The sequence below is a fragment of the Protopterus annectens genome, chromosome 17.part0 (genome assembly GCF_019279795.1).
Source record: "Protopterus annectens isolate FY-2018-M chromosome 17.part0, PAN1.0, whole genome shotgun sequence".
Lineage (NCBI taxonomy): Eukaryota > Metazoa > Chordata > Ceratodontiformes > Protopteridae > Protopterus > Protopterus annectens.
In genome coordinates this window covers 632,006,210-632,025,602 of record NC_056751.1, presented here as the reverse complement: position 1 = coordinate 632,025,602, position 19,393 = coordinate 632,006,210, and the positions used below count along the sequence as shown (strand labels likewise).

At 41.6% G+C, this 19,393-nt stretch overlaps 1 protein-coding gene across 1 annotated transcript in view; it reads left to right on the top strand.

The window, feature by feature from the left end:
• The window catches only part of LOC122791483 (protein phosphatase 1 regulatory subunit 12A-like), a 1,771,856-nt gene that overhangs the window by 1,070,568 nt on the left and 681,895 nt on the right, over positions 1–19,393 (top strand). Inside the window, exon 14 of the mRNA XM_044059226.1 lies at positions 9,954–10,073. Coding sequence (XP_043915161.1) covers positions 9,954–10,073 — 120 coding nt within the window. The remainder of the gene's footprint in view (positions 1–9,953; positions 10,074–19,393) is intronic.

Sequence of the window (19,393 nt, the reverse complement as noted above, 5' to 3'; positions counted from 1 at the left end):
CCTGGGCTTTCGGATATTGGCAAAGGCTCTTGCTACCCCCATAGTGCCTTTTTTAGGCAAGGCTCAAAAGACAAACACACCTCCATAGGTATCACAAGGGATAAGAAACTAAGAGTAATGCTACCCAACGCCAGAAGTCTAAACCTCAAGATGCATGCTCTTGAAACTCTCCTTAGCATGGAGAACATCGATATTTGTGCAGTAACAGAAACCTGGTTCAAGGCTCCTGAGAGCACCCCAGCCACTACCAGGTTATACCTCATACCATGCTTTTCGGTCCCAAAACTTGGACCGAACCAGAAAAGGAGGGGGAGTATCAATATTCGTCAAAGATACCCACACCTCCAGGTTGATGGCACAGCACGAAGCATCAGAGACTATCCATGTGCAACTAACAGTGGGTAAAACTGCCTTCCAGTTTATAGCCTGCTACAGACCACCTTCCCAAACCCAGGAACCCCACTCGGCCTTCCTGAGAACACTGGAAAATATGAAGGTCTCTCCAAACACCATTATATTGGGCGACTTCAACTACCCAAACATAGACTGGGAGCATTACTCTAGCTCCAACACCCTAGCTCAAAGGTTCCTAGAATTTATAAACTCAAATGCTATGGAACAACTTGTTACCACTCCCAGAAGAGGGGAAAAGATACTGGACCTGATCATCACCAACATGGGGACTCTATGCTGCAGACCAGAAGTGTATCCCTCACTGGTAAGATCAGACCACAAACTATTCTCACTGGATATTCACATCCCGACCCCACCCCCTTCCCAGAAAACCACAGTGAAAAACTTCTCTAAAGCAAATTTCACACTCCTCAAAACCGAGGTGGAATCCTTCAAAGCCCCCGGGCCTGTGGAAAATGCGGCCCAGACTGCAGAATCCTTTATAAATGCATTCTATGAACACCTTCAGGAATGCATGGATCATGCAATCCCAAAAAAAAACCAAGACCCAATCCTCCAAAGGCAGACATACTGTCTGGTGGACCCCAGCCATAAACAAACTGTACAATAGAAGGAGGAAGCTACTACATGATAGAGCAAAATCCCAAAAAGGGAAGGCATCTCTGATCAGTGTTAGCAAAAGACTACAGGCACTCATAAAATCGTCTAAGGCCAGCTTCGAGAGAAAAATTGCACAGGACACTAAGGATAATCACAAGGCTTTCTTTAGTTATGTTAGGAACCTGGGTGGGAATTCCCAGATATGCTCAGAATTAGTCCAAAATGACAAAAAATACACCGAACCCACAGACATTGCCAACATCCTAGCTGACAGGTTCAGCGCAAACTTCTCCCCCCCCCTCCCAACCTACAGGGCAAATATCTATCCCAGCAGAGTGCTGCCCCCCTGACATCTCAGATGCTCAGACAAGAGCTGCCTTCTCCAAAGCAAAAAACACAGCATCAATGGGACCCGACGGTGTCCCGGGCTGCGTCCTACATGAACTCCAAGAAGAGCTAAACCCAAACATAAAACTACTGTTCAGTCTCAGCCTTACCACAGGATATGTACCCAAAGAGTGGCGTACAGCAACAGTGGTCCCTCTCCACAAAGGTGGTGCCTCAACGGATCCTGGAAACTATCACCCCATAAGCCTGACTAGCTTGGTCTGCAAAGCTATGGAAAGGATCATCATGGACCTCATAAATAAAGATATTGGGGACCTGCAGACACTGGATCCTACCCAGTTCGGCTTTGTTAAGGGCAGATCCTGCCTCTTAAACCTGGTCGATTTCTTTGAAACAGTCACCAAGGCCATTGACGAGGGGAAGGTGGTCCACACAGCCTACCTGGACCTCGCAAAAGCCTTCGATACAATACCCCACTCGGGCATTATAGATAAGCTCACCAGCTTAAATATAAACCCCTATGTCACTAGATGGGTTGCAAACTGGCTCAAGGACAGAACCCACATGGTTAGAATTGCTGGAGCCATGTCAGACTCCAAACCAGTTACAAGTGACGTCCCACAAGGCCCAGTCCTGGGACCTCTCTTGTTCGGTATATATTTCTCGGAGGTACAGGCCAACACGGAAGGACTGTGGCTGACCAAGTTCGCAGATGACTGCAAACTGGGCGCCATAATCGACTCTCCAGCCGACACAAGCATCCTCCAAAAGGGCCTCATAGAAATAGATAACTGGTGCCAGAGCCATGGCCTCAAGCTAAACGCCAAAAAGTGTATAGTCATCCCCTTTGGCAAAAACAAAGTGCCCACAAATTACCACATAGGTGGTAATCCATTAAGTACGGAAGAAGTAATTAGGGACCTGGGGACCCAAGTTGATAGCAATCTCTCATTTGACAACCACGTGGCCAAAGTTGTTAGAAAAACATTTTATATAGCCCACCTAATCATGAAGGGATTCACATCTAGATCAGGGGAGGTCATCGTGCCTCTTTACTCATCCCTCATCAGGCCCATAATTGAGTACAATGCCCCTTTTGGGATGTACCTTACCAGACACCTGCAGCAACTGGAAAGACCCCAAAAGTACCTCACCAAGAGGATCAAAGCACTCAAACAGATGCCATATGCTGCCCGGTTAAAGAAACTCCAGCTCTACTCAGTGGCATACCGCCTGCTCAGAGGCGATCTGTGCCTGACATATAAAGCCATGTCCAATCCGGAATTAATGGACATGCTGCACCTCAGAAAATCCAAATCCCATTGAGCTACGCGCTCGAGAGACTTGAACCTCAGCACTGAAATAAATAGGACATGCTGGAGGGACAGATTCATAACCCAGAGGCTCCCTTCACTCTGGAATAAAATCCCAGTCCAGATTAGGCAGAGTCCCTCATTGACTCTCTTCAAGAGGAATCTTGATGAGTGGATGGGGGATCGTAGGTTTACCCCGGGTATCACTTCTGTGTCACTGTTAGAGGCACAGTATACTAACCTCGAAAAAGGGTATAGCAAAATTAATTTAAAATGGGTGGCGAAAGCCAAACACACTCTGGCTAGGCTTATAAATGCCCTAGGGCAGATAGCCTAGTATGAACCTATGAACTAGGCTTATGAGCATCTGAGCTTGCTATAATCAAGGTAGTTAGTGGAGTGGAAAGAAAGGGAGTGGTTGGATGGGGTGGGTGATATTAGAGTGGGAGTTGCAAGGGCATAGCCAGCATGTTTTTAGGTGCGCTTTTAGTAAAGTTTTGAAGTGGGTGCATGATGGTACGGAGGTAATTGTGGGTGGGAGGGAGTTCCATAATTTGGCTATGGTGCAAGAGAATAGTGCTTCACCAGCAGAGTTATTGGCTTTAGTGATCTGCAAGTGATTTTTGTTGCTGGATCTTAGTGGTCTGATGGTGCGATAGGGTTGGAGTAGATTCTGGAGGGATGGGACATTTAGTGGATGGTTTACTAGTTTGTGGGCGAGTGAGAGTTGATACCATTGAAGGAGGTGAGGGAGTTCAAGCCAGCCCACTTCAGCAAGTGAGAGACAGTGGTGACTACGGTAGGATGCCCCTGTGGCGAATTTGGCAATTTTGTTGTAGCAGGTCTCTAGCTTGTTTAGATCGCATTGCCTTAGGTTGGTATATATTGGAGAGGCATAAAGTAGGGTGGAGATAAGGTGGAAATTTGCTATTGAAATCTTTGCTGCTTTGGTGAGAAGTTGCTTATTTCTGTATAACACTCCTAGTTATTTGTGGACTTTTTTTATGGTCATGGATATGTGAATGTCAAATTTTAGTTTGTCTATTTCCACTCCTAGCAATTTGGTGTGTTCAGTTGGGTATATAGTGGTGTTGTCTTTTGCTGTGATGTTAAAGTGAGAGTTGTTTTGAGTATGTTTGGTGGGTTGGAAGATGAGTAGTTTAGTTTTGTTTGGGTTAAGTATTAATTGGGCATCGGATAACCAAGTTTCAACAGAGGAAAAGGCTTCCTGTGTGACTTTTTACAGTTTGGGTAGGGACTGGGCTGAGCAGATGATGGTTGAGTCATCTGCGTATTGTATGAGTGTGCCATGTTTGGTGGCAGAGGCTAGATTACTGGTGAAAACAGAGAAGAGTAGGGGTCCAAGGATGGATCCTTGGGGAACCCCTATGGAGACAGGTAGTTGGGGAGATATGTCATTCTGCCATACAATGGATTGTTGGCGGTCAGACAGGTAACTCTGAAACCAGTTGGTGACTGATTGTGAGAAGGATCGGTTATTGAGGACAAATATAAGTTGTTTGTGTGGGACCATGTCAAATGCTTTAGATAGGTCTAGGAAAGTAGCAGAGGACAGATAGCCATTGTTTTTATGCTGAAGGATAGTGTTAGTAAAGGAGAGTAAGGCAGTGGTGGTGCTATGGTTTGGTCGGAAACCATGCTGAGTATTGGAAAGGAGGTTGTTAGTAAGGAGGTAGTCTGAGACCTGAGAGTGTATGCATCTCTCTAGTATTTTGGAGAGTGGAGAAAGAATAGCTATGGGGCGGTAATTGCTTAGTTCTGTGGAGGGTCTGCCTTTGTGGAGGGGAATTATATGTGATACTTTCCACAGTGTGGGAATGTAACTTTCTGACAGAGATCGGTTAATCAAGATGGATACTGGGTAGGCCAGAGCATTAGCTGCGATTTGTAGGTATTCACTTGGGAGGTTGTCTGCTGCTAATTTGGTGGGCTTAAGTTTAGTTAAGAGTTTTTTTATGTTGGAGGTAGGTACAGGAGAAAAATGGTTTGTGTGAAGTGTGTGTTGAATGTTTTAATTGGATTTTAAAGATGGGACTGCAGTCTGATATCTGGTGGAAAATAATTACAGATTTTAGCAACTGTGTAGAAGTAGAAGGATTCACCAGCACTGTGTCTACACTTAGCTACATCCAGAAGGGCTTCGTTTGTGGATCTTAGTTGGTGAGCAGAATTGTGAAAGTTGAGTAAGCTTGAGAGATCAGGAATCTTGTTTGGGTGGTACAGCAAGTAATGAGCCATGGTGAGTTGGTTATAGTTTAAGTAAGTTGGTGAGTTCTAGCCAACCTAATTGTTTTAGTGACTGACAGTGGTAGGAATGGAAATTAAGGTTGGTTGCAAATGTAGCTATTTTATTATAGCACATGGATAATTTGTGTAGGTATGCCTTGTTAATACAGGGGATGCATAAAGCAATGCGGGGAAAAGGTGAGTTCTGGATATAGTCATTTTGGCGTTTTTGGTTATATAGTTTTCGCAGCGGTATAGGGTTCCAAGTTTTTTATGGACTTTGGATATGGTTTGTGCTATATGTTTGTCAAACATTCACTGAAACTGTCACTGAAATTCATAATCCCTTGAAAGTGCACTGAAATGCATAATTACCTGAAAATGGACTGAAACTCAAACTCACAATTCCTTCAGTAGTCTGGTAGTTGGCGTAGAGGATTCAGGCGCTTGTCTCCACTGAAGTTCACAATTCCTTCAGTAGTCTGGTAGTTGGCGTAGAGGATTCAGGCGCTTGTCTCCACTGAAGTTCACAAGTACTTCAGCAGTCTGGTACTTGGTGTAGAGGATTCAGGTTCTTGCCTCCTGTAACCAAGTTACACGTTCAAACCTGATCAACTTAATAGAATGACCTGCCCCCCCCTCTCCCCCAACTTGGGCATTACATAACCGTACCTCCATACCTCTCAACCTGTTAGCACAAGAAATCTGGGCAAAGCCTAAAGTAATTGGTGGTGGGGGGAACAAAAGCCCCAAAATAGGGACAGATTATAAATATTGTTCTTATTGACTTAGAAAGTTGCTAGCATAATGGCATTTGTCTTGGCATGCAGTTTCTGAAGGAAATGAAGTCTGAAACTCGTCTATGATGACGTTTATTTTTTTCATTCCTCAGTGATTTGCCAGAAAACCACACATTTTATGAGGAATAGGCCAAAAATATGAGGCAAAAATCTGGACAGTTGAAAGGTATGCATACCTCTCATCTTCTTAGTGCAAGAAATCTGGATAAAGCATAAAATAATGGGGATACAATGGCCCAAAAATACGGATTGATTTTAAATATTGCTCTTTTTAACTTGGAAAGTTGCTAGAATAACAGGATTTATATCAACATGCATTTTCTGAAGGATGTGAAATCTGAATCTTGTATGTGTCCTTATTTAATGACTTCAGTCTTCTGTGATTTGCTAGAAAATTACAAATTTTATGAGAAACCGACCAAAAGTTGAGGCTAAATCTGGACAGTTCAGCAGTATGTTAAACACACACACACACACACACACACACACACACACACACACACATTCTTTCTGCTCTCTCTCACACACTCCTAACTCCTCTCTGCTCTCTCTCTCTTTCTCACACACAGACACACACATACAGACCTACCTTCTCCCTGCTCTCGTACAGCAACACACACACACCAATTGTCTCACACAGCAATACACACACAAACACACTTTCTGTCTCTTACAGTAATACACACACACTCTCTTAAATTACATACACACATACACATACGTACGCATACACACACTTTCTCTCTCATACAGAAAGATCACAACCGCTAGTTTAAATTATATACATGCACACACTTACTTCCCTATAAACTGAATGGCTAGTTTAAATTCTGCCCGCAAGTGCAGAATAAGTTATCATCCACATTGGCATAAGTGCATGTGATGCACTCATCGTGCTCCTTAAAGAGGAAGACACCACCACCTTGATGTTAAGAAGTTGTTTTTTTTTTATGTTGCAGCCTCCTGACCAGAGTGGACCCTCATAGCCACAGGTCCCTAGGTCGACTGCCAATGGCGCCTAGTGCTGGATCTGGCTCTGGCTACTTCTGTGGCATGAATGACATTTATACAGCAGACACAAGATCCAACTTCAGCATATTAACCAGACGTTATAAATTGGACATTAGTTCCATACTGTGGTCGTCTTTTAGGGCTGCCGTCATCAGTGGACATTCTCATGACCAGAACCAGCCTGATATGTAGCTGGAGACTCTGCCCTTCATGTTACTGAAGCTGGGCCACTTCTTATCTGATACAGAAGTTACCTGCCACCATAATGATAGATCTCTACGTAGTGTGCTCATCTTTGGTAATATTTTCCCTTACATACCATCCTCTATCTAGGCTTGGGTGAGGCAGCCAGCCTAAATGTGCTTTGCACACCAATCAGCAACAGTCTACCTACATTCTAGCTGGACCACTCTTAAATATTCTTTTCTGGAAGTTACCTTTAGTCTTTCCAAAACCAGCTAGAGATGCAGTCACATGCAACGGAAGAATCTAACATCTGGCAGAAGAGAAGCATAAGCTAGCAGCATGAGAAGCTCTAATTGGTGAGTAGTACCAATGTCTGCATCATATAGTACTGAATCTTGCTGAAGATGGATGGATTTTTCTACAGATCTGTCAGTCTGTCAGTGCAGAAGATAAAGGTTCTGAGCTGTAAATGAGCTGCTGCTTGGTGCAGGGTTTGATTTATTTCTGCTTTTGTTAGCCTACTGTGTGTTTCTCAGCCACTCAACCAGGCAGTGCTCCAAGGTCATCCATTAAAATGAACTCTTGAGCATAGTTATTTACCTGGTTAATAAAAGTTAAAAAATAAATAAATAAATAAAGTAAAAAAAAAAACGCAAGTACATAATTGTCATTTCTCACATTTTGAATTGTTGTACCACCCTTATATCTCTGTATGCAGCAGTAAAAGAACACATAATTTGTGCAGTGTAAAATGATCAGTATTTATTTATTTTTATTTGTTTACTGAAAAAATCCAACTGGGCATCAATGTAAGCCATTTTCAGTGAAAGCCTGGGAAGAAAAGCTCCAAAGAACATAAACAAGTTAAAAATTAAAATAGTTGTCAAGTATTACAAAACAACTAAAACAGGAAAAAAGAATGATATAAAGAATAAATATGATCCACTTAATAAGAACAGTACCTGCAAATACAATTGATTCCTTCTTGAAGTGCCGAGTGCAGACAAGCAAAAAAAAACGAAAAGAGCACTCTTCTCCTTTAAACTTCTTTTTTTTGTAGGGGGAGGAACCCCCATACCCTCAAATTTACATATATTAACTCCAAGATCGCAATGCCTTGAAGAAATCTGAATATTTAGAAAAATGGCCATCTTGGAATTTGTATATGCAAGTCTGTTTTTTTTGGCCATTCAGTCTCCTTGTTTTGGGACCTGCTGTAGCAAGTCCAGACATTTCAAATGGTTACCAGTATATTTAGTTTAAAGTTATAATATTTAGTTTTGAGAAGTATTACTCTGTTGTAAAACAAAAAGAGAAAAAAAAAAGAAATAAAGGAAGAAATAATTTAAAAATGAAGTAAGGAAGTAAACAAAGCATTGATATACAGTAGAAAACGAAAGAAGTTTGAAAGGAGTATTGAAATGTTATGCTGTCAAAATGTCATTGGCAGCTGATTTAGTTCTACAGTAATGTAGAGCTTATATTAAATAAGTAGAAAGATTGAATCTTTGGAGCCATCATGTGTATGGGTCTATCCTGGAACATTGGAACAGAAACAAATCCAGGAATCATTGAGATGTGTTTTAAATACCTTTTAAACATACCTTTACTAGATTGTTGTCTGATCTATGTTGGCATTGAGTTCCAGGTATTGGAAAAAGCACGACGAGTGTTAAGCATTATTGTACTATTTGTAACCGATACTTAAAACGATCAAGATGTCACTGATTTTGTATGACTGGAGAGGTCATTGTATGTTACATACTGGCACTGACATTGTTTAACTTGTAGTGCTTATTTATAGCACTTTTACATAGTTCTCATTGTAATATATATAGGATATGACTGTACCAGATTATTTTAAGCTTTTTCTAAACATTCATTTAACTTGTCACTTTAGTAGTACAAGACATGATTATGGTAGAATATTTACATAGGTAAACACCGGTATTTTTAGATGTACAGAGCAGTTTTCAATCTGGGGATTAGGCTATCCAAATCTGCATTTATAATCAGTGATTGTTTACACTGCATGGTAGTTTGTGTGCAAGATTTTATCAACTTAGGCCTATTGTAATACATGATGATTAAAAAATTAAGTAGTACTGTTAAGCCACATTTGCCAACACAGGACAAGGTAGCTCTGCATTCATGAAACAAGGCTTTTTTTTTTTTTTTTTTTGCTAATGTTTAAAGTGTGTGGATCAGAAAGTTAAGTATGCCCAATCATGAGCTGCTGTAATATACAGATATATACACATCTCTTAACAAGTTTTATCTTTATGTATTATTTATCCTTTATAGCCCGGATACTGTGCTGGTCTGCCTTTTAATCCTGATTTTTTTTGTACTGGTATGTTGTATTTCATGTTAATGTTTAGATGGTTGTCTTTCCTCTGAAAATGAATTCAGTCTTTCAGCACACCACCATTCTTGTGACTGGTGACTGAGTACCATCATATGACAAAGGGTAGAATTTTTGGATTTAAGCCCCAACATTCCCTAATGTATACAACATACCTAAGTGTCACAGATTCCTCATTCCATCAGGGAATCAATATGGATTTCGCTAAGATTTGCTCATGTATGTCTTTGAAATTACATCATTCTTCATCCTTATCTCCAAATCACTCCAGGAATGTCTAAATGTTAGCAATAATACACATGGTATGTTGCTGTAATCTACTAAAGCGCATACATTTAATTCATAGTGTATATGTTCCTACTGAGGACTTGAATACTTATCAGCACCTAATCTTTTATGCATTACTTTCAACTTGAAAGTCATGTTGGCTCTGATAACTTGTGTAATGCTATGTGAAACTCAGATGTTTACAGTGTTGTAGACTGTTCTTTAGTGATGCCGATCTGTCTTTGGACAGCATTTTTATTTTGTTGGTTTAATACTGCTTTTGATACTTTGGCCTTCAGTGTGTGACAGTTGTCATTTCCCTGCTGTAGTTCATTTTTTGCATGTACCTCACTCCCTGCTATTTAATACATGAGTGTGAACCCCTTTTCTTTCACTGTTCAGAAGCAGGATTACTGAAGAGGTGAAGGATAAGGCGAATTATTCTACTGCTCCTACAGTTCCAAGTACCACCAGTATAAGTTCTTCAAACCCCACAAATCCTGAAACCAAAGAACGACGCAGGTGAGAAGCTTCTATAGTGGCCTACTACATCTTGCTACATTCAGAATTCTCTCTTTAATTTACCTCCAGATATGATTCCTACCTACTTCCTTTTACAGATAGCCTATGATAAGAATTTGATTGCTGTCAGTACCTAAAGGATTTTTACGTGCTTGAGTTTAGTGGTTTGCTTTTTCATTTTCCTTTGTCAAACATATTCTCATAGTATTTTTTACATAGGATGTACAGTCAGTGTAGTTTCATTTTAGAGCTTAATTTGCCTCAGCATTTTGCATACTGACTTTCTTTGCCTTCCTAATGTGCTTTTTTCATTATTTACACTAATGTCTTTTGTTTCTGCCAGATTTTGGCTTAATGTTATGCACTGTTTTATGTATTTATCAGTTGATTGACTGATTTGTGTTTAATTACAGGAAAAGTCTGATTGGGCAAAGCCCCTTTTTCAGTGGAGAACCAGAGAGAAAAGCTCTACATTACAAACCTTTGCTTGAGCTAACAGTAAAAATGTGCTACGTGACACTCAGAATTATATAACTTAACATGTGGCCACCATGGTGCATGCACTGTATACTATTTAGTTGCATGTTAAGCTTAGACACATTTATAGAACAGAGTAAAACATACTCGTATGAAGACAAGATTCAGCATGTTTGTGTGCATATGTATTTTTCTGTAATTTTAGCACTCAGCAAATGAGGCATATGCATATTTTATCCAAACATTTAATTTCACTTGAGACCTGTAACTAGGAGATCATAAATGTGAGAATTTTATGATATTTGTTTGATATGACTGCATGACAATTGGACGTAGTAATGGGGTCGGTACAGGAGCAGGGCTGCTTTATTTGTATGTATGATTACATTGAGTTTGTAAATTATAGACATGATGAGCTTTAGAATATGGAGTCTTAGTCTTCGTAATGGGGGTGTTACAAGTGCAGGATCATTTTCTTTAGAGGTACATCTTCAAAGTGGTTTTAAGCTGTATAGATAAGTTGAACTGTTTCTGATACTTGTTGAGATGGAGTTCCGCAGTACGGCAATGGATACAAAGTACAGACAGTTACCATTATTATTTTTTATAGGATCATAGGAAGTTCAAAGCTACCAAGACCTGAGGTTTTTATGCCTTGGTAGATCCCACCCTAGACTGTACATCCTCTCTAAATGAGGGCTAGCCAGTCAAGCCGGGGGTGAATTTATGAATACCCATCCAGTTATCCAAGCCCTGTTTGAAGAAAGGTAGTGTATCACACTGCTTTATATGCAGGGGTATAGGTGGTGAATAATGAAACTGCCTCTCAACCTTGTTTTATTGATCTGCTGAAACTTGTTTAGATCCCTTGTTCTGGTATTTGTCGGACTGTTTAATTTGTGTAGGGGCAAAAGATTCTGGTCTACTGGGTGCTGATTACACAGAAAACAAGGCATAGTCTCCTATGGGGAGCCTGTATGACGGTGCTTCTAGTGTTTTTTTGGTAGTTTAGTGATTTTAAACCTGTAATCCTGTTTTAGGAACCTCTGGGGAATTTCCAACTTTTTGGTAATGTCTGGTATTTCCTAAAGGGGCTGTTTTTTTTTTTATATATAAATAGTCTGATCAGTACTGAGAACAAGGGGACAATAGCTTCTTTACATCTGGATGACTTTCCCTTTGGGATCAGCTGCACCAAGCAGAAGGAAGTCATGATTATTGCTACATGGTGATGAAAGGAGAGAGAATTATCAGCCTAGGTTTCCAGGTGTCAAACTACAGTTTGATTTTGAAGTGAAGTGATGGCAGGCAAACCATATAGCATTGACAAAGACAACAGTGTTTCATTTCTTTTAATTTAATCTAATTTTTCATCTACTATGCATTTATAAGTGTAAGTTCCTTCTGAAGGACATCTGTGTCAGAGGGAAATTTGACAATGGCAAACAGTTTGTGGTCATTTGCATATTTTGTTAGCTATAGGTCCTGGTGTTTAGCCTGTAGGTCAGTGAAGTAAACACCAAACAAAAGTGCAGGATAACACTGGTCATCTTCATGTTCTCTTGTGCTGCCTTTGCCACCCACACCATGTGGATAATGTCTTTAAGCCAATTTGCTATCCATCTTACCACATCAGTATCTATTTGTACCGCATGTAATTCATTAATTAAACCAGCATGGAAGATGGCATCAAATGGCATGGCAAGATCAAGGTAAGCTGTGTGTACAGTGTGACTGATGTCCACAGCTTGTGCTACCTTGGTTTATTGAGCACAGTTCTCTTGGGGGATGGATGTACCAGTTTAATAACTGTCTGGTTACAGGACATTTGTCTGTAGAGTATAAAGGATGATGTGAGCATTCTTACTATAGCTGCAGCTAATTAAAGATGTGAAGTACCACACAGTGATGTGTTTTGTTAATATGGTTACTTATACATTTTTCAGATTTATTGTAAGTTTGCTCTGGTTTAGCTAGCTGGGAGGACTGCTGGTTAGTGAAAATGATGAGGCATATAAGAAACTAGGGAGTAGATCTGTCTGACCTATAGTATTGCATGTGTATTCTTTTATGAAAAGTTTCACTTTGTGTACACAGAGTACTCTTTATGGTTAATTTTTGAGATGCATGTTGAATGTGCAGATCAAGTCTTTATATGTGGTCTGTTATTCCCAGTAGTTGATATTTTGTACTAACTCAATTTTTTAACAAAAACATTTTTATTGAATTATCATTTATGACGTAGGTAGTTGTACATTTATGTAAATATAATAAAAATCATATTAACATATTTTACTTGCAGATCTTATGCATCACATATAATATTCTGTATTGTTATCATCAATCAAACATTACATAGCTCACTCAGCTCCTGCCTTCCCTTAAACTTCATTCCTCCTGCAAAACATTATTCTGCATATATTGCTCCCACAATTCCCATTTTTTCTGTGTAATGTACTCTTATCCTTTTCTAAAGGTCTTACTTTCATTTGTTTTATCTCTGCTACTATATTCATTACTTCTAATATGGTTGGTTTACACTTTGATTTCCATTGTCTAGTAATTGCTTTTGGCAGCTACCAGAATTAAACTCAGCAAAGTCTTACTGTGTGTCTAGGCAATTCAGATCGTGTAATCTGCAGGGAATTTTTAAAGTCTGCCAAGTCATTATGCTCCCAAGATATGTTCCCAATTACCTTTTCTTCTCTATCACACCTCCAACATTTGCAGACTACCTCAGGAAGAATTCTTTGGAGTCTGCTTGGGATATAAAAATACCTATGCAAAAAAATCCTAAATCTTCTGGACTTTGTCGCATATTTGGGAGCATATATCCTGCCATTGATTCTTTGTGAGTTGCTAATAAGGAAAGCAGACTCTAGCCTGCAATACAAATGTATTCTTGATCTCTTGTCATTCTTTTACCTTTCCCTCTCTAATTATTTGTGCCTAACACCTTGGTTCTTAGCCAGTTTTCTCCAGTAAATTCCACCCCCTGCCTGTTCTCTGTACTCCTAATTTATACTCATCCCTTTCAACAGAATCTCCTTTCTTCATTCCCATGTTGGCTTAGTTCTTAAAATGCTTTCTGCTTCTTTATGAATATAATATTCTGCATTGTTATTATTGTTCTCCTTAAGGATCTGCATCCAAAATCCCAGTCACTCCTTATTTCTTGATCTTCCACCATTTCATCATCATCCTTTTCCACTTTGAATCATGGCCTTCTGCTTGTGCTGTGTATAGAATGTGCTGTGTATAGAAACCTTAATGATGTAGCTCTGAAATATCCCTTCAAAATTAGGTAATCCCAAACTACCTTGTTCTGTTAGAAGGATCAGCTTATCCCAGTTGACTCTTGCCCTCTTCCCCTCCCACATAAAATCTTTCAACTCTTTATTAATTGCTATCCACATCTTCTCTGGTTGATACAAATATGCCTGGCCTGTGTATAAAACTAAAGGGACTAAAAACATTTTCACTGCTTGTACCGGTATCCATATCCATAAAATAGTGCTTCTAGTTTCTCAGTTTTTGGTATTATCTTTTGTTTAGTCTCTTCCCACATATCCTTAAATGCCATAACAGAATCCTTTTTAATCCATACTTCTAAGTACTTAATTTTATCTTGTCCCCGTAAATATGGGTATTGCTGAACCAATTTGTGTGTGAGTACATAGTTTACAGCTGTTGCCTTTGTTTTTTCTTCATTAATTTCATATCCAGAAAAGATTTGAAACTGTCTGAGAATGATGTTCATCATGCATACAGCTGCAGTAATCACAGATGGGTTTTCAGCCGTCAGGCGGTCCCTCGGTCGGCCGAATTCCAAAGTCTTGGTCCGGCGTCGGTTGTCGTCGCTTACTCTTCTGACGTCAGGAAGGCCAGAGTATATAAGACACAGCCGACGCCATGTTCCCCAGTCTTTTTTGCAGCGCGGTGCCGAAGCAGAAGCAGTTCGCAAGTGCCGGTCGGCCAGCTCCTGAATTACGAAAATAATTGGAACCGAAGTCTTCATTAAAGCTAAGTACCCCGTTGGGGAAACTTTTCTTGCCTCAGACCGATGTCAGAAAAAGTTAATAATTGTATTTCTTGTGGGAAGCAAATACCGCATAAGGATTTCCATTCCCTTTGCATACCTTGTTTGGGCCCAGACCACGACGTCTCGGGCTGTCGCTTTTGCGCTACCTTCAATAAACGCACTATCAAGTGTCGGGCGGAGTTCGCCCAACACTACTTTGGTAAAGCTTTTGACTATAAAATGTCATCGGACACTCAGACTACCGTTTTGACCAAAAAACGCAAGGAAAAGGACCGACATGCGAGGCCCGCGGTCCCCGCTGACACCACGCCAAAACAGGCTACACGTGGTCCGGTTCTCAGCGAGACGCCTTTGCAGTCCCTGACTACCGACGACACTCCTTTGGCGGTGTCCTCTGTACCCGAGACCGCTGGGTCCTCGGCCCTTTCCCAGACTACAACCGAAGCCCCTGCTTATGTCGAGCCTATTAATGTGGACAGGTCCACCTCCACCCATGGTGTATTTAGGCCCTCATCTTCTTTTTCTATTAAGGCCTTTACTAAATCCAAAGCAGCCAGGCATCCCACGAGGCCTGTTGCACAGGGCCCATCCCCTGGACCCATGCCTAAGAAACAGATGCTTAAAATGGCTGAGGATCTAATTACTCTTATCAGAGGTTCGCAGCCTCCTCCTGACAAGAGACCCAGAGTGGAGGAAGAATCTCCCTCTTCTGATCAGGGATCCATTTTATCAGAACATTCTGATGCAGAGGAACACTCTCACTCCCCTTTTGAGGATTCGGATGCAGAACAGTCCATTCCTTCTGTATCCCCTCCTGAGGATTTTTCCTTTGGGGAAACCTTGCACACCTTGAGGGAACACTTCCATTGGGAAGGCCAAGACTTTTCAGATTCCAAGAAAAGACTTAGGGAATTTCTTTGGTTACCTCCGCACAGACCTCTGGCTATACCCTCTGTTTTGGAGGTACTGGATGATGTCTATTCGGAGGCTTGCCTTAACCCTGATTCTCTGCCTCCTGCACCAGTAAAACCTGATAGGTATTACAGAGTACCCAGTTCTCACCAATTTCTATAGAAAGGCCATAATGCTGACCCTGAAACCATTTCACAAGGCCCCAAGGGATTAAAGGCCTCCACTGCCAAGAATCCACTTCCTGCAGAAAGGGAATCCAGATCTCTAGAAAGGTGGGGTAAAAAGGTATATACCTCGGCCACCCTAGCCATGAGGGCCTTAAACTGTCAGTTTCATATGATTAAATATCAACAGTACCTGTTATCACAATTAAGGAACAAAATGTCTCAACCTGAACAACCAGATTTAAAGAGTTACAGGATATGATGCATAGTGCGGAGCAAGTGGGTAAACACACCTTACAATGTGGTTATGATGCCCTAGAGGCTTCCAGTAGAGCGGCTGCTACAGGATCAGTCATTCGCAGACATGCCTGGCTTAGGGAACAAAATTTGCCTGATCATGTGAAAGCTAAACTTCTTGATGCTCCTTTACAAAAGGATGTACTATTTGGTACTAATGCTGAGGAGATACTACGGAAAATGGAAGAAAAAGCCAAATCTATGCAAACTGTCAAAGCTTTCTTACAGGTCCAACCACCACGTTTTAGCAGAAATTGGCCTTCAAAAAACTGGTCCTTTCCAGCCACTGACAAGCCCCAAAGAGGTAGATACAGGCGCAAGGGGCAGAGGGCAATCACAAGGATCATATAGAGGCAGACAATGGCAATCTCCAGCACCAAGAGGTGGTGAAGACAGTGCACAACAATACAGGAAGCAAACCCAATGACTCCCTCATTTTCATGCCAAGCAAGTCTCAGCTGGCAGCACCTTTGGGAGGGAAACTAGCATTATTTGCAAGCAATTGGCATATTGTCACAACAGACAAATGGATATTGGACATTATAAACAGAGGCTACAAATTTCAATTTCACACTCTTCCAAAAATGAGAGGCATGCCAAACCTGCCACAAAATCAAAGGGCAGAGGCACAACTGCAAATTTCAAAGCTCCTAAACATGAGAGCTATACAAAAGGTACCTACGCACCAACAAGGTCAAGGTTTTTATTCAAGAGTCTTTCTGGTACCAAGAAAAGGAACTGACTGGAGACCCATTCTGGACTTATCCATCCTAAACACATTTCTACTCGTACCAAAATTCAAGATGCTCACATTACAGCAACTTCTTCCCATGCTGGGCAAGGAGTTTTGGCTGGTAACATTGGACCTCAAGGAGGCATACCTGCATGTCCCAATCAGACAAAGCTGCAGAAGGTACCTCAGATTTCTTGCAGGTTCAATCCACTATCAATTCTCTGCATTGCCCTTTGGCTTATCTACTGCCCAGAGTATTCACAAAGTGCCTGGCATCAGTGATTGCCTACTGCAGACTTCAAGGGATACAAATTTACCCTTATCTGGACGACTGCCTGATCCAAGCGGACAGCAAACGCATACTACTGGAACATCTGGCATATGTGACACGGTTACTGCTTTCTCTGGGATATACCATCAACAAGGAGAAATCAAGGCTAACACCATCTCAGAAAATAACCTTCCTGGGTGCCAGCTTGGACACAAACACCCAGATGGCATATCTTACGCCAGAAAAACAAGGGCAACTATCTCAGTACTTCAAAACTCTAGCAAAAAGTACCAGGCTTACTGCAAGGAAAATCCTGCAGGCTCTGGGATTCATGGCATCTTGCATTCTTCTAATCCCATGTGCAAAGCTGCATGTGAGGAAACTTCAATGGTACCTAAAAAATCTATGGTCTCAACACAGTCACAGTTTGGAAGCAATTATACCAATAATTCCATGTTTGCGAAAGGAATTTCTATGGTGGGCCCAAGCATGTCAAGTAAACGCAGGCCTTCCATTCTACAAGCCTCAAGCAAAACAAGTCATAACCACAGACGCCTCAGATTACGCCTGGGGGGGCGCACATGGAGGACAGGTGCATTCAGGGCAGATGGTCCCAAAAGGAAAAGCACCTTCACATCAATCAAAAAGAAATGCTAGCAGTAATAAATGCAATTACACCTTTCAAGGACTTCCTGCATCCAGGACAATTACTGATAAGAACAGACAACACCACAGTAATGTGGTACATAAACAAACAAGGAGGAACACATTCATACCCCTTGTGCAGACTAGCCATGACTCTTTGGAACTTGGTTCTGGAAAGACAAATCGAACTTCAAGCACAGTACTTGCCAGGACTGGAAAACACACTGGCAGACACTCTAAGCAGAAATATGACAGATCCACACAAATGGAAATTACATCCTCAGGTGTTTACAGAGATAATCCAACCGTGGGGGAGGCCAGACATAGATCTTTTTGCCTCCCACAGGAACCATCAATTGAAAAAGTTTTGTTCAAGGACCTTCCATCCAAAGGCGGACGCCCTTTCATTCAGTTGGACAGCATGGGCAGTTTATGCATTCCCACCTCTGCCCCTTCTGCCCAAGGTGCTTTTGAAAGCAAGAACAGACAAACCGAGGATGATACTGATTGCTCCAGATTGGCCAAGGCAACACTGGTATCCACTCCTGAGGAGCCTAACACATACTCCTCCCTGGTCCCTGCCTCTAATACCTCTTCTGCTGACTCAGAACAGCTACAAAACTCTCCACAGTCAGCTGAAAACACTCAACCTCGCTGCATGGAAAATTCCTTAACACCACAACAGACCCTACTCTCCAAGGAGGTGCAGGATGTCATTTTGGAGGCCAGAAGACCATCTACTAGAAAAGCTTACTCCGCAAAATGGAAGCGGTTTTGCTGTTGGAATGAGAAAAGAGGCCAGGACCCTAGAAAATTTAACTTGCCTCAGGTTTTACAGTACCTAGCTGAACTGCTGAACAGTGGACTTTCATTTTCTTCCATAAAAATACATGCCTCAGCCATTTCTGCAGAATTCAACACGGATCCTCCTTTATTCTCTCACCCACTCTTACGGCAGTTCCTCAGAGGGGCTAAGAATATAAGACCTCCAAGGAAGCAACCAATACCAGCCTGGGACCTTAATTACATACTAGAAAAATTAACATTGCCTCCCTTTGAACCTGCTGCCTCAACAGATCTGCAATATTTGTCCTGGAAAACAGCTTTCCTTCTGGCCATCACTTCAGCTCGTAGGGTTTCTGAACTACAGGCCCTCATGGCGGTGCAGCCCTTCCTCATCTTCCATCAGGACAGGGTTTCCCTTCGTACCAACCCATCTTTTATGCCAAAAGTGGTATCCAGGGTAGCCTTAAACCAAGCCATACACCTACCTACCTTTTATCCTAACCCTCAAAACAAAGGGGAGAGGTTGCTTCACTCTTTAGACATCCATAGGCAGCTGCGTTACTATTTGGACAGAACAAAGTCCTTCAGGAAATCAGAACAACTTTTTGTGTCCTATGCCGTAGGGGCTCAAGGGAAACCAGCTACCAAACAGACCATTTCCAAGTGGATTGGCCACTGCATACGGTTTTGTTATTCCTATCATGGGAAATCTGTCCCTACTGGTATCAGATCTCACTCCACCAGGGCCACAGCCACCTCTACAGCCTTCCTCAGAGGTGTTCCTACTAAGGATATTTTGGAGGCAGCCACTTGGAGTTCTGTACATACCTTCACAAAACACTACCACCTGCCCTTATATTCCAGAACAAGAGCAGGCTTTGCCACTGCTGTTTTGCAGGGCATTCTGGCTCAACCCAGTTCCTCATAGTACCTACCACCCTATGCTTAGCTTTGGGACTCTACTCATCTGTGATTACTGCAGCTGTATGCACG